The sequence below is a fragment of the Chelonia mydas genome, chromosome 7 (genome assembly GCF_015237465.2).
Source record: "Chelonia mydas isolate rCheMyd1 chromosome 7, rCheMyd1.pri.v2, whole genome shotgun sequence".
Taxonomy (NCBI): Eukaryota; Metazoa; Chordata; order Testudines; family Cheloniidae; genus Chelonia; species Chelonia mydas.
The window spans coordinates 71,208,234-71,224,715 of NC_057853.1; the positions used below are offsets into that span (position 1 = coordinate 71,208,234).

At 47.6% G+C, this 16,482-nt stretch overlaps 1 protein-coding gene across 2 annotated transcripts in view; it reads right to left on the reverse strand.

The window, feature by feature from the left end:
- The window catches only part of SHLD2 (shieldin complex subunit 2), a 150,157-nt gene that overhangs the window by 129,501 nt on the left and 4,174 nt on the right, over positions 1-16,482 (reverse strand). The window contains exons 2-3 of one of the 2 annotated variants that reach the window (XM_037904308.2): positions 15,692-15,909; positions 7,452-7,662 (exon numbers count right to left, since the gene is read on the reverse strand). In XM_037904308.2, the coding sequence (XP_037760236.1) occupies positions 7,452-7,662; positions 15,692-15,737 (257 nt within the window). In that variant the 5' untranslated portion in view covers positions 15,738-15,909. Of the gene's footprint in view, positions 1-7,451; positions 7,663-15,691; positions 15,910-16,482 lie in introns of those variants that run through there. The other variant, XM_043552178.1, reaches the window with a different exon arrangement.

The window sequence follows — 16,482 nt, forward strand, 5'->3', positions numbered from 1 at the left end:
TTATTAGAGCATGGAATTACTATCCATAGAGATTCTATGGAACATGTAGATTCATTTAAGATTATTTCATTTGATTCTACATTTTCTTTCACTTATAGTACCCCCCGGCCCGACCTGTTCTGTCCTTCCGATATATTTTGAACCCTGGAATGATTGTGTCCCATTGATTGTCCTTGCTCCACCAGGTTTCTGTGATGCCTATTATATCAATATCCTCCTTTAACACAAGTCACTCTAGTTCACCTATCTTATTATTTAGACTTTAGCATTTGTGTACAAGCACTTTAAAACCTTGTCACTGTTTATTTGTCTGCCCTTTTCTGATGTGTCAGATTCTTTATGTGAATGTTTCTCATCTGATCTGGCCCATACTTTATCCTCTTCCATCCCCTCCTCCTGACTAAAACCTAGAGAATCTCTATCAATAGACTCTCCTCTAAGAGAAGTCACTGTCTGATCCACGTGCGTCTCTGCAGCAATCGGCTTTCCCCCTTCTTTGTTTAAAAACTGCTCTGCAACCTTTTTAATGTTAAGTGCCAGCAGTCTGGATCCACTTTGGTATAGGTAGAGCCCACCCTTCCTATATAGTCTCCCCCTATCCCAAAAGTTTCCCAGTTCCTAATAAATCTAAACCCCTCCTCCCTACACCATCGTCTCATCCTTGCATTGAGACTCTGAAGCTCTGCCTGCTTACCTGGCCCTGTGCGTGGAACTGGAAGCATTTCTGAGAATGCTACCATAGAGGTCCTGGATTTCAGTCTCTTTCCTAGCAGCCTAAATTTGGCCTCCAGGACGTCTCTCCTACCCTTCCCTGCGTCATTGGTACCTACATGTACCACAACCACCGGCTCCTCCCCAGCACTACACATAAGTCTGTCTAAATGCCTCGAGAGATCCGCAACCTTTGCACCAGGCAGGCAAGTCACCATACGGTTCTCCCGGTAACCACAAACCCAGCTAACTGTTTCTAATGATCGAATCTCCCATTACTAACACCTGCCTTTTCCTAATGACTGGAGTTCCCTCCCCCAGAGAGGTAACCTCAGTGCGAGAGGATACCCCAACATCATCTGGAAGGAGGGTCCCAACTATGGGAAGGTTTCCCTCTGCTCTCCTTCTCTGGGCCTATCATCCTCCTTAATGGCACAGGGGCTGTCTGACCAGAGGAGGGACAAATCTACAGTGTCCCGGAAAGCTTCATCAACATACCTCTCTGCCTCCCTTAGCTCCTCCAGTTCTGTCACCCTGGCCTCCAAAGCCCGGACACTGTCTCTGAGGGCCAGGAGCTCCTTGCATTGAATGCACACATATGCCACCTGCCCACAGGGCAGGTAATCATACATGCTACACTGAGTGCAATAAACAGGATAGCCCCCACTCTGCTGCTGGGCTTCTGCCTGCATTTTCTCCTACAGCTACCTAGGTTAATGATAGGGGTTTTATTTAAATCAAGAAGTTTTGATCATAGTTTCAGTAATGAGTACCACCTTTGAAAACAACCTCAGGAATGAACAACTATTAAGGCCCAATCAGCTTTCACTGCTGCAACTTCCAGAAGTACTGCTATGGAACAATGATACTTCCTGGTGTGACTTCATCCAGGATATCAAATAAGCAATTAACAGTTGCCTGGATTTGGTACACTCTGTACAGCATTGTCACCAGCTTCCTGAGCAGCTTTGCACACATTAGCCACTTTCAAAATGGGGTGGGGTGGAAGGTAAATTTAGGGTCATGTGGGCAAATCAAATGTCTGTTACTTTTCCCACTAGAGACAGGGGAAAGCATGGGAGAAACTGAAGCAAGTGACCTATAACCATTATACCCACCTGATTCTGTCCTGTTTGCTCTAAATTGATAGCTACTTCATGTGTAGCTTATGAAAGAAATACAAATTGGGGTAAATTTCATGGGAAGCCAGTATTCATTATTGAGGCAAGACAAATATGAAGATTCTTATCAAATCAGACATTTGAAGGGGTGGGGGGGAGACTTTACCACTTCAGAATCTTTCTTCAGAAGTTTACTATGACTCAGTTATGTATTTTTTACTTCAGTTCTCACTGTCTCCTTCATAAGCATCATTACTAGAAGATCTATAGTGAAAGTTAATCCAACTGCAGTCCCATAGGCAGTTAATGTATTTAATGGGTAAGGACAATTTAAGAATAAATCTCAAGGAAAGATTAATTATTTAAGGTAGATAATGAGGACACAATTAGGAGTAATGGTATGTCAGGAAAATTTAGTATTGTGAGGATTAAAATTAAATAGTGTACTACATTCTAGGGAGCAATCCTGCACTGGGAAGGGGTGGGCTAGATGCCCTTACAAGACTGGCTTCTCTGAACAGTACTGGCCTTATGCTCTGACAGCAAAGTAGTGCATGGTTATGCAAGAAACATGGGTTCTAGTGCAGTGGTTTTCAAACAGCAGGTCGTGACCCAGTACTGGGTCGTGGAATGTAAGGCACTGGGTCATGGCAGCTCTGGTCAGCACCACTGACCAGGCTTTTAAAAGTCCCAGTGGTGCTGCCCATCTAAGGTAGGCTAGTTCCTATCTGTTCCGACACAGTGCTGTGCCCCGGGACTTGCCAGCAGCAGGTCTGGCTTCTCGGCAGGGGCTGGGGGCCACAGGGCTCCACATGCTGCCCCTGCCCCATGCACTGGCTCCGTACTCCCATTGGCTGGGGGAAAAAAATTAATGGTTTACCAAAGTGCATCACTCAGTAGCCCCTCTCGTATTTGTCTGGTATTTCACTGATAATGCCTTTGCTTATTTGCATAAGGTAATTTAATCACACTTTTCTGACCTGCATCCTCGGGCCTGGTCCACTACCTGCTGCACAGTCTGGTCTGCTGAGTTAACTGGAATCAGGACAAAAAAACAATATGCGAGATAAACCTGCTTTATATCTCCCACCCCTTAATGTTAAAGCTGTTCCCCTAAGGAATTTCTAATAGTATTTGGATCACTTTGTCTAATGTGGTAGAAACTGTGAGGTCAAATGAATGTTTTCTTGGGGAATGATGTGCAGGTAGAGTGTGGAAGAGAAGCTGGTGATGTCAGCTCCCTGATTCTCAGCTGGGTGTCACTCGTGCAAGTTAAGGCTACGGAAGCTTTTAGCTTTGTCATCTATATCCCATGCTAGTATAGTTTCAACTATTGTAATTTCTTGTTTTGTGTCTGCATCTATTTCAAATGATTGCTCCGTGTGGTGTTGCATTTCTTGAGCTTCGTCTGCATAAAAATTTTCTTCGGCAGTTACTTGATGATCTTGATCAACTTCGTTATTTTCATGACGTACAAACTTAAGTACAGAACCCTTCTGTGCTTGTATAGCTAATCCTATTTCATCTTTCCATTTTCTTTTTTGTGACCCAGAAAGTTGTTTTCAATATGACATAACTTATAAGGGTGTTTTTTAAAGAAATAACTGTTTAAATTATTGTCAGATTATCAGAATTATTATTTAAAGTAACTCATATAGGATAGCTGTGAGTCTGTGACCTTGAGCTAGTGTGAAGACCTCTCACAAAGCGCTCCACCTTGACTGAGACACAGTAGAGTTGGAAACCCATGTCATTTTTACAAAGTCACTTTTTAGTTTTAAATGTATAGTGGACATGAGTCTTAATGTTAGTTACAACTCTATATCAACCTTATACTGTAAATAGATCACTGGCATTATCCAGTTTAATAAGCTGGGTTTCCAACCAGCAGGAAAATAGAACCCTAGTTTTATTGCTAGATAAAGCACAAAGTGACCAAAATGAAGTCAGCACAGAATCATCTCATCTAGATTAAGGTAGGACAGAAATGTTACAGAAGTCCTGTTGTGCCTTATTTTTGTTTGGAAAGATGTTAGCAAAAGCAGCACATTTTGGACACTGCCAGAAATACATGATAAATCACTGCCTCTAAATTTCCATCAAAAACTGACATTTTCACAGCTCTAGCATGATCTGCTGCACAGATTCTTCAGAAGGAAGTGTCACTGGCCTTTTTAACTCATATTAACCATGTATTTACTTTATGAAAGTTGGACAAAACATTGTGAAAACATAAGACATTGGCTGCCCAACCTCTGGGCTGGCAAAAACTATACTGACTCACTGGGAAAAAAAACCCCAAGAGAATCTTAGTACAACATATGATCACTCTATACACTAGTAAGGAGATGGGCATATTACAGTTGTTGGAGGTCTCTGTTTAGCAGTAACAGGGCTATAGGAAAACCTGACAACATTTTTTGTTTCTCTGATGAAAACTTGCCCACTACCTGCCCCAAACCAAACTTGTCACAAATAATTGTCAACAACTTAATTTTCTGGTTTTGGCTAAGATATTGATTTTAAAAAAAACAGAGAGAGAGAGAGAGAGAGAGAGAAATTGGATTCAGTATTGTTAGCAACACTCTGGAGCCATACCTATTTCAAGGCATGGCACCCCACAAGAACCAGCCTCAATTTCCCTGCTTTGTCCCCCAATGGGCAGGGCCCTACTTTTCATACCCTATGCAGTGGCCACAGTGGTACCCTTCGTCTGCCCATGATGCCAATCCTTCTCACGGACCCTCCACCAGACTGCAGACCTGCTCTGCACCTCTTATCTCCAGTTTCATCTACATCCAGAGCTCCTGAGCCCCCCCTTGAAAAAGTGGGATACGAATCTTCCCCTGAATCATCTGATCATAATTCTCCATCAACTGCAGATGAAGTTCTCATGCCACCACCACCACCACCACAGAACATGGATGATTTTAAGCAGTTCCAGGAACTTTTTAAGAGAGTGGCAATCAGTCAGGACATTCCATTAGAGGAAGTACAGGAAACACAGCACAGACTCCTGAAAATCCTCCAACCCTCTGCCCCATCAAAGATTGCACTACCCATAAACGAGGCCCAACTGGAACCCGCTGATGCTATATGGCAGACCCCTGCCTCCATCCCACCAGCATGTAAAAGGGCTGAACATAAATATTATGTACCACCTAAGGACATAAACTTCTTATTTTCCCACCCACAGCCCAACTGTCTTGTGATTGAGGCAGCGACGCATAGAACAAAGCAACCACAATATCGGCCCACTCTGCAAGCTAAGGACCTCAAAAGACTTGACCTCCTGGGCCACTCTGCAATTCAGAATTGCAAATTACTCCGCCCTTCTCGCAAGCTATGACTATGACAATTACAACAAGTTATTTAAATTTACCTCCCATATCCCAGAGGACAGGAGATCAGATTTTAAATCAGTCCTTGTCAAAGGTCAACTGGTGTCTAGGACGGCGCTACAAACATCCCTGGACATGGCGGACACAGCAGCCTGTACTACCACCACTGCGGTAGTGATGTACAGGTCTTCCTGGCAGTCTGCAGCTGGCATCCCTAAAGATCTGCAGACCAAAGTAGAGGACCTTCCCTTTGATAATGATAAACTTTTTTCCAAAAAACCTGATGAAGTTCTTCACACTATGAAAGACTCCAGGGCCACTCTGCACACACTGGGGATATACCTGTCCCTCCCCAGGAGGCAATGACATCAACCTTATCAGAGGCCTCGCGCACAACAATATCACCAACCCCAGTTGAGACCATATGATAATGGGAAGAAACACAACAGACCTCCTAGGCGCAGACAAAACCCAGCGCAACCAACTATATCCCACACATCAGGAAACAAACAACAATTTTGAAGCCTTGGTTGGGGGTCTCCACGACCATCCCTTGGCACCACCGCTTACTTGCCCATTTGGCCATCACCTCCAGTTTTTCCACTATTGCTGGCAACAGGTCACACAGGACTGCTGGTCCTGGAAATAGTACAATCAGGCTACTTCATGCCCACCCACCCTTCCCCATCCCTCTTCAGGGACCCCTCTCATGAGCACCTACTTCTAGCAGAGGTGACTCATCTTCTATAGCTCAGTGCAGTGGAACCTGTACCACCACAACATTGGAGGAAAGGGTTTTACTCTCGCTATTTTCCGACCCGGAAGAAAAGCGGAGAATGGTGACCTATACTAGACATACACAGACTGAACAAATTTGTACGCATACAGAAATTCAAGATGGTCACACTGGGCACAATAATACCCACGCTGGAACAAGGGGACTGGTTCTCAGCCCTCGACCTACAAGATGCCTGTTTTCATATATCTATTCACCCAGCACACAGACGCTTTCTGCGATTCACAGTAGGGCACGAACAGTTCTTATACAGAGTGCTACCATTCGGACTCTCCACAGCACTGAGAGTGTTCTCCAAGACTCTCGCAATAATGGTGGCCCACCTACGCAAACACGGAATTATACTTTTCCCCTACATAGATGACTGCCTTATCAAAGGCCATTCATATGATGAGACATTAGAGGCTACTCGTTTTACCATGTCCCTCTTCCACAGTCTAGGCCTGCAAACAAACTTCCAAAAATCCACCCTGATACCCACACACAGCAAATAGAGTTCATCGGGGCTCATCTGGACTCAATTTTGACCAGAGCCTCACTCCCACACACCAGATTCCTCACCATCACACATCTCATACACACATTATCCGTTTGCCCCAGAGTAGAGGCAAGAACATGCCTGCAGCTTCTTGGTCACATGGTGGCCATCACTTTCGTGGTCAAATACACCAGACTACATATGAGGTGCCTTCAGGGTTGGCTCAGTTCCATATACAAACCCAGGAGGCACAGCCTCCAGCAAAGGTATTAGTCTTCCTACAATGGTGGACAAAACCTGGAAACGTATGCATGGGCGTCCCTTCCATCAAAAATTCCCCTGTGCTCATGCTCACAACAGATGCTTCCCTGATAGGTTGGGGAGCTCACACAACACATGGCCTATGGTCCCAGTCAGAGACATGTCTGCACATAAATCTTCTAGAGCTCAGAGCAGTCAGATATCCCTGCCTCCACTTTCTCCCAATCATAAGGAGCAAATCTATTCTGGGTCTTGACAGACAATATAGCATGCATGTTCTACATCAACAGATGGGGGAAGCGCGGGGGCGGGGTCATGATCGCACTCCCTATGCGCAGAAGCCATCAAACTATGGAATTGGTGCATACAACATCACAGAGATCACTGCTTCCTACCTCGTGGGTGTCAGAACATACCGCCGACACACTCAGCAGACACTTCTCACAAGAACACGAATGGGAATTGCACCCCATGATAGTGTGACAGATCTTCTGCCACTGGGGCAGCCTGTCGGTAGACCTGTTTGCCACAACACAAAACCGTAAATGCCATCTATTCTGCTCCAGAGCGGGACTCGGGACCGCATCCCTCTGAGACGCATTCCTCATTCCATGGAACAGGACACTTGTGTATGCTTTTCCGCCATCCCACTGATACACAGAGTCTTACGCAAGATCAGAGAGGACAAGGCCAGGGTCATACTTATTGCCCCAGCCTGGCCCAGACAGACATGGTATCCTTACCTGCTGTGCATGTCCATCCACCTTCCAAGAACTCTTCCCAACACACCGGATCTGCTCTCCCAGGCAACGGTCAGATTCTCCATCCTCAATTGCAGAAGCTCCATCTGACGGCATGGTTCCTTCATGGTTCCAAACACACGAACTAGCTTGTTCAGAGCAGGTCCAACACGTCCTCCTGCACAGTCGACAAGATTCCACTTGCAAGACTTATCTGCAAAAGTGGAAACGGTTCTCCATATGAAACTTGCCACCCCATGCCGCGCCTCTCTCTGATATCTTGGACTACCTCTTACAGCTAAAAAAAACAGATGGACTATCGCTCAGCTCTTTCAGAGTACACCTCACAGCAGTTAATACCTTCCATGACATGCTGGAGGGGTTTTCAGTTTTCACCTACCCCACCATAAAACGCTTCCTCGCAGGCCTTCAAAACCTTTACTCTGAGATTCATCTACCCGCAGCTACCTGGAATCTGAACCTAGTTCTCTGGGGTCTTATGAAACCTCCCTCTGAACCACTGGCTACCTCCTCCATACTACACATGTCCATGAAAGTAGCTTTCTTGGTCGCCATAACGTCGGCAAGAAGGGTAGGGGAAATAAGCGCACTAATGGCCTACCCTCCCTACATAACTTTCTTCAAAAACAAGATTACAATGCGACCCCACCCCAAATTTCTTCCCAAGGTGGCGTCCACCTTCCATCTCAATCAGCCAGTACACTTACCTGCAAACCTGATAAGCAGGGGTGAAAGTGAGCCAGTATGGGCCGGTATGGCGTACCGGTAAGAATCTGCCCATACGCAGCCCACCTTAAAGTGCTGCCGCGGGTAGTGACAGCTGTTTCGCAGCACAAGCGCTGGGAGGGAGAGGGGAGAAGCAGGACGCACTCAGGGGAGGTGCACTCAGGGGAGGAGGTGGAGGCGAGCTGGGGTGGGGGGCTGCCAGTGGGTGCAGAGCACCCACCAATTTTTCCCCGTAGGTGCTCCAGCCCTGGAGCACCCACTGAGTCGGCACCTATGCTGGCAAGGTTCTTTCCAATCCCAAACAATGGTCAGTTGTGTCTTTTCCCTCAATAAAAGGATGGGAGAGTGAAAGCTCTAAATTTGATTCTGTTACACTGTTCTCAAATGTGCTGGATTTTGTTTTTTTAATAGACAAAGCAGAGCTCCTCCCACTAGCCACAGGGCAAACTGCACAACTGCAACACATGAGGCCCAAGACTTCACTGAGTGACTAATACCTAAGACATCAAAGGGCAGGGATGTTTAGAATTATTGTTTTCCTCTCCCCAAGGAGCAGGTGTGGATTTAATCCAGAATAGCCCTAGAATAAAAGCTTTGCTTCCCAGTGTGAAGCTAATAGACAAAATACATTCCACAGCTGGTCTTATAAAACATTTTCCAAGTGAAGGTCGCTGGAGGAGCCGGAAGCAGGCACAATGCCTCTGAGGCTACACAGTAACAGCAGAACATGCTTAAAAAAAAAAAAAGGCTCAAGAATATAGAGCTAAAAAACTAAATAAAATTGGCCCAACACTCAGACAGGCGTTTCAAAGGCTGATTTGGAAAAGGGTTCACTTACAAAAGGATTTTTCCCTATCCAGCTAAGGTATTGTAAATATGACAAATTCAGTGTAAGAAAACATAAAACACAATTTTATTAACCAAATGGTCATGTATGGATAATCACATTTGAGAGAAGATATCTATTCTGGAGCCAAGTAACTCAGTTCTATCATACTAATTTAATTAAGCTGTTGATTAAAACCAATTTCAACCCTCCCCCTCCAACTCCCGAGCTCTGGGCTCAGTTCTGAGCTGCATCAAGCTCAAACTGCACAGTTAAGGAGTGGTGGGGGAAGAGCCTAGGGTGTGTAAGCGCAAAATGGTCCATAGCATATTTTAGAGCAGCCTAAGGGCTGTTTTAAGTATGCCAGCTGCAGTGATCTCATTGGGGCTGGTGCACTAGTCAAGGATTGAACAGAATGCATTAGCTCCATCCTGAACCCTGCCCACCCTTTACATGCTCCTGACCCACACCCCACGTGGGTAAGGATGAAGCATGCATGGCTAGCTACACCAGCTTTAGTCAGCAGAAAGCATGTTCGTTTTTGTTTGTAACCACACCTGTCTTTTATTCTTGCTTAGTGTCACTTAAATCTCTGTTCTTATTAATAAACTAATTCTTGTTTTATTACACAACCATCTCAACGCAGTGTATTAACAGCGTAGGGTGAATCCTCGGCTAACCTAACAGGCTGGTGTGTATACTGCCTCTTTGTCTGCAGCAAACTCAGTAACTTCTGTGAGCGTCCAGTGAGAGGGACTGCATACGACAAAGAGACTCTGGGGAACTCAGGAATTGGGGTTCACTGATTGTTACCTGCAAGACAAGGTTTGGATTGGTAGTGCCCTCTAAACCCAGGATTGTGAGTTCAATCCTTGAGGGGGCCATTTAGGGATCTGGGACAAAAATTGGGGATTGGTCCTGCTTTGAGCAGGGGGTTGGACTAGATGACCTCCTGAGGTCCCTTGCAACCCTGATATATTCTATGAAGAGCTTGTTGGAAGGCACACACGCTGTTGCGTCAGGGAACTGACACACAGCTTAGCAGTAGTAAAGCTCACTCTAACAGAAGCAGAGTGGTAACACAGTACAGTTCTGAGTGTCCTGAACAGGAAGGATATCACACGAGCCAAGGTATATGAGCTAGCTGGCTGGCGAACTGGTCACACCCACAGACAGCAGATTATGCCTATTTCGAGTCTTGAAGTGCTAGCGGCCAGGGCAGCTATTCCCACCTTTTGCATTCACTGAAGTACTAAATATCCTTCACCCTGCTATCCTAAAGGTGGATTAGGGAACCCCTGCCTCCTCTATGTCTCTCCCCCCAAGTCCCCCAAAACCAAACCAGACATACACTGCATCATTTGTCCCTTAATCTCTTTTCTCGCCTTTTCTTTCAGTCACTGAAGTTTATTAGTGACTGCAAAATCCTAATTTAAAAATATTTTGTTATATTCCACACCAAATTACCTTCAACTCTCATCAGTGAATTTCTAAGGGAGTGCATACCACATGTAAAACCAACTACTAAGCACACTATATTGTGGGTTTGTTTGTTTTCAAAACTAACATCTTGGTTGTCTGGCTTTATTTTAAACGAGACACACCTAGAATTAAATCCATAAGAGGTCTAGGTTTCAAAGTTAAAATAAACCACTCTGGTCTACTCTTCATTTACAGACTCAGGGCTAAATTTTGCCTGCAGTTAACAGGGTTATCTGTCCATTAACTATGGAGGAATTATTTTTTATTCTTGGCTACACAGGCTGTTATATTTAGGATATTGAGGTAAAATATAAATGTTAATTAATGTGGTAAAATGTGGCTTACAGGCCTCATGCTTGTTAGATATTTAGCTTAGCCAAATTAGGCTTTAGGATCCAGGATAAGTAAGTTAGCATAAATAGATTAATAAACTTGTTGAGCTTGTGTTTATGTTTGTGCTATGCTGAGGTTTTGAAAATAACTACTTAGTTTGGATAATAATATCCATGAGAGATCAGCAGACACCATGGAAGAACTCTTGGTAGCTGGGATGTAGTGTTAGAGACTTCCTTAAGGTAACCACCTGTTCTTCTTTGAATGATTACTCATGTGCATTCCAATAGGTGCATGTGCACAGCACGTGCACAATCGTTGGAAGGTTTTTCCCCTAGCTGTACCCATCGGGTTGACTGTGGAGTTCCCTGCAGTGGCGCCTTTATGGTGGTGTATGTAGGTCCCTGCCAACCTGCCGCCTGCTCAGTTCCTTCTTACTGCCAGTGACGGTCGTTGGAGCAGCTCAGTCTCTTGCATTCACAAGTGCCTACCTAGTGGTTCCCTTTTCTTAGTTGTATATAGTTGTTAGTTCATTTTATATTAGTTGGACTTACTTCAGGGGGCTTCCCCCCTGTCCTAGTTTCCCCAGGTGCCGGGGCATGCAGGGGTTTAAGGTGTGCGAGAGGGGCTCCGGCCCCGATGGCAGTACCGCCTCTGGTTCATCATCGTGGCAAGCCTATGATGTTATGGCGCCACTATCTCCCTGGTACCGCTCCCCAGCACCATCCGGCTCTGCTCCCCCCCAACCTGGTCAGGCACAGACTACTCATCTGAGTCAGACGCTGAATCTTCTGTCTCTCGACGCAGCCACTACTGCTCCCAGTCCCAGCACCGCAGATCAGTGGACTCATCGGTACCTGCTGTCGGACGGCCACCCCAGTGGCAGGGCCCAGTCCAATGGCCCTTTTAGACTCCTTGGGCCTACCACCAGGCTCAGGATTCCAGGCTGGCATCAGTGACATCTGCATCCCATGCCCCCAGCAGCATCGCTGGCTCACTATACCCCCAGGGCTCCTGAGGATCCCATACAAGACAGGGACCTTGCACAGTCATGCTCAGGCGCAGCACCCTGTCCCATGGGCCTCCTCCTCACCAGATGAGGCGGCGGCGGGCACCACCACCACACCCTGCCAGCAATGGACACTAAGGGTCACCAGGACCCCCTTTGGAGTGTGGCCCTAAACCTTAATCTCCAGGCGGAGGAGGTCATGGAGGAGTCTGACCCAATGGTAAACATCCTTACCCCTGAGGGTCCTTCTAGGGTGGCCTTGCTCCTCATAAGAACGATTCAAAACACCAAGAAGGTGCTTTGGCAGACTCCAGCCTCTATACCGCCCACCGCTAAAGGGTGGAAAGATGATATTTTGTGCCGCAGAAAGGGTACGAACACCTTTTCACCCACTCCCAGCCGGGGACTCTGGTGGTCAATGCGGCAAACTACAAAGAGCAGCAAGGACAGCCGGGTCCCATGCCTAAGTCACGGGGTGCTAAGAAGCTGGACCTTTTTGGCCTAAAAGACTACTCGACTGGGGGGCTCCAGCTTCGAGCGGCCAACCAGCAAGTGGTACTCAGCCGCTATACTTTCAACTCTTGCAGCTCATTGGCAAAGTTCCAGGAGTTACTCCCGGCTGACTCGCACAAGGAGTTTAGTGCCCTCCTTAAGGACGGCAGGGTGGTCTCTAGAACTTCCCTCCAGGCCGCGCTGGACGCAGCGGACTCAGCAGCTTGGACCATGGCCATCACCATCGCAATGAGTGCGTGGCTTCAGGTCTCAGGGATACCACCTGAGGTCCAGAACACATACAGGACCTCCCCTTTGACTGTGCGGGCCTGTTCTCCCAAAATATGGACTCTCGCCTGCATAGCCTTAAGGACTCGTGGGCAACTTTGAAGTCTTTGGGGATCCACACCATGGCACCTGAACGAAAGCCTTTTAAGCCTCAGCCCCGTCCCACTTCTACTTTGGGCCTCCTAGGCGAGACTCATCAAGGAGACGGGGCAAAAATAATAGGAGGCGCCCACCACAGTCCTCCTCAGGCCAAGGCCAGGGTTTGGCCAAACAGCCTCCTGGCCCGAAGCCAAACTTTTGAAGATGCGCCCGAGGACGGAGCATCAGTTTCAGTCTCGGATCCTTACCACCCCCTTTCAGAGTAACAGCCGTGTTAGTCTGTATTCGCAAAAAGAAAAGGAGTACTTGTGGCACCTTAGAGACTAACCAATTTATTTGAGCATGAGCTTTCGTGAGCTACAGCTCACTTATGCATCCGATGAAGTGAGCTGTAGCTCATGAAAGCTCATGCTCAAATAAATTGGTTAGTCTCTAAGGTGCCACAAGTACTCCTTTTCTTTTTACCACCCCCTTTGTGAATCTACTTTCCCACTTCTACCGTTCTTGGTCCCAGATCACGTCAGATCGTTGGGTGCTCAGCAAGGAAGGGGCAGGATATTCTATCCAATTCTGTTCCCTCCCACCCCGCTTCCCCGTCCTCCTTCAGGGACCCTTCTCATGAGCAACTCCTCTTGCAGGAGGTGCAATCACTCTTCGCCTTAGGGGCGATAGAGGAGGTTCCTCAGGAATTCAGGGGCAAGGGATACTACTTCCGCTATTTCCTCATCCTCGGGGCCAAAGGTGGGCTCCGGCCTATCCTGGACCTGCGAGATCTCAACACATTCATAAGGAAGGTGAAGTTTCGCATGATCTCTCTGGCCACCATCATTCCTTCCCTGGATCCGGGGGACTGGTACACCACCTTCGACTTGAAAGATGTGTACTTCCATATATCTATTATCCCGGCCCACAGACGATTCCTGAGATTCGTGGTCAGTGGCCAGCACTATCAGTTCAGAGTGCTCCCATTCAGGCTCTCGGTGGCCCTCCGCGTATTCACCAAGTGTATGGTGGTCGTGGCCTGGGCCACATTCCACAAGCTGGGCCTCATATTGAACATGCCCAAATCCACACTGGTCCCAACGCAGAGAACAGCATTCACAGGGGCTCTCTTGGACTCCATGCAGGCACGGACATTATCGAGAACCTTCGCTGGTTTCCCACTGCCAGAAATTGCATGAAACTATTGGGGCATATGGCAGCCTGCACATATGTGGTCCAGCACACCAGGTTATGCCTTCGGCCCCTCCAAGCATGATTGAGTGGGTGCATAGGCTAGGCAGGGACCTGCTGGACAAGATAGTTACCCTCCCCCCATCGCATCCTCGAGTCTCTCCACTGGTGGCTCCAACCACAAGTTGTTTGTGCAGGAGTACCCTTTGCCGAACCCCATTCTATCCTATCTCTAGTCATGGACACCTCAGCGCTCGGGTGGGGAGCGCACCTGGGCAATATCAGGACCCCACACAGAACTATCACTGCATATCAGTGTAAGGGAGCTGAGGGGGGTTCGTCTGGCATGCCAAGCGTTCCAGGCCCGCCTGCAGGGCACACGTGTGTCGGTGCTGAGGGGCAACACTGCAGTGATGTTCTATATAAACAAACAGGGTGGTGCTCGCTCCTCTCCCCTGTGCCAGGAAGCCCTTGAGCTGTGGGATTTTTGCATTGCCCACTCGATACACCTAGAGGTGTCGCACCTTCTGGGAGCACAAAACTAGCTAGCTGACCACCTCAGCCTCTTGTTTCACAGCCACGAATGGTCCCTCTGGCTGGACATTGCGCACTCGATTTTCCAGAAGTGGGGCTCTCCCCACATAGACTTGTTCGGAGCAACAGGAAGTCCCAGGGGTTCTGCTCCTTCCTGAACCACAGCCCAGGCTCCATTGTGGAAGCCTTTCATGGACAAGTCACCTGCATTTCCACCCTTCCCTCTCATACACAGAGTCCTCCTCAAGACTCGCCGGGACAGGGCTTCCTTGATCCTCATAGCACCCGCCAGCACTAGTTCACCATGCTGTTGAACGTCAGTGGACAGAATAGTGGCACTTCCTGTCTGTCAGACCCTAATCACACAGGACCACGGCCGTCTGCAACACCCCAGTCTGGAGTCCCTCCACCTTATGGTGTGGAAACTCCATGGCTGAACCCTCTTGAGCTTCAGTGTTCGGATCCAGTGAGGGAGGTCCTGCTGGGAAGTAGGAAACCCTCCACTCATGCCACGTACATGGCAAAGTGGAAGTGTTTTTCCATTTGGTCTCGGCAAAGGGCAACCGAATCACAGATAGCACCAATTCCCCTTATTTTGGACGATCAGTTATACCTTAAGCAGCAAGCGTTAGAAATATCATCTCTCAGGGTACACCTTGCTGCCATCTGGCCTTTCACCCAGGGACAGTAGGTGGGTCAGTGGTCGGTAATCCCATGGTGGGCAGGTTTCTCAAGGGCTTAGACGGACTTTATCCCCAGGTACAATGGCCCATTCCCCAGTGGGACCTCAATCTTGTCCTGTCCGCACTCATGGGGCCCTCTTTCAAGCCCATGGCAACGTGCCCTCTGTCCTACCTCTCTGGGAAGGTGGCCTTTCTGGTGGCCATAACCTCAGCCAGAAGGGTATCCAAGCTCAGAGCGCTGACTTCCGAACCACCCTATACAGTCTTTTATAAAGAGAAGGTGCAGCTACGCCCTCATCCTGCGTTTCTGCCTAAGGTTGTTTTCCAATTTCATGTGAACCAAGACATTTTTACCTGTGTTCTTCCCTAAACCCCATGCCAGTAACAGGGAGCGCATTTTCCATTCCCTGGACATTAGGCGTGCCCTAGCATTCTACACTGAGTGCACAAAGCCATTTCTTGCAATCGCAGAAAGGATGAGGGGACTCCTGATCTTGTCCCAGCGCATTTCATCATGGATCACTTCCTGTATCAGGACTTGTTACGACCTAGCTAAAATTCCAGCCCCTCCACTTACGGCGCACTCCACCAGAGTGTTGTCGCACAGGCGTTGTCCGCAGCATTCCTGGTGCAGGTCCCTATCCAGGACATTTGCAAGGCAGCAACATGGTCTTCACATCACACTATGCCATTACCCAGCAAGCAAGGTATGATGCAGCCTTTGGCAGGGCAGTCCTGCACTCAGCAACCAGGTGAACTCCGACTCCTCCCCCAGAGAAACTGCTTGGAAGTCACCTATTGGGAACAAAAAAGAAAAAAGAGTTACCTACCTCTCGTAACTGTTGTTCTTCGAGATGTGTTGCTCGTGTCCATTCCAGATCCTGCCCTTCTCCCCTCTGTCGGAGTATTCTGGCAAGAAGGAACTGAGCAGGCGGCGGGTCGGCAGGGACCTATATACACCTCCATAAAGGCGCCACTGCAGGGGTCTCCACAGCCGACCCGATGGGTACCGCTAGGGGAAATACCTTCCGACTATCATGCATGCAGCGCGCATACACGCCTATTGGAATGGACATGAACAACACATCTCGAAGAACAACAGTTACGAGAGATAGGTAACCATTTTTTACTATGTTGATAAGGAGATGTAAATGTTGAGTATAAGGGGAACTAATGAGTTAGCCTATGAAAAACAGGGCTCCCCAAAAGTAGTGGGACGTGTAAATTCAAATAAGGAAAAGGGTTTTTTAAAAGCCTTCATAAATATGTATGAATCCCAGTGGACATCAGTATAACATTATAAAAACTGTATCCCGGCCTGTGTGCCTTCAGGGAGATGCCAGGATAACAACCACTGGTGAGGAGGAA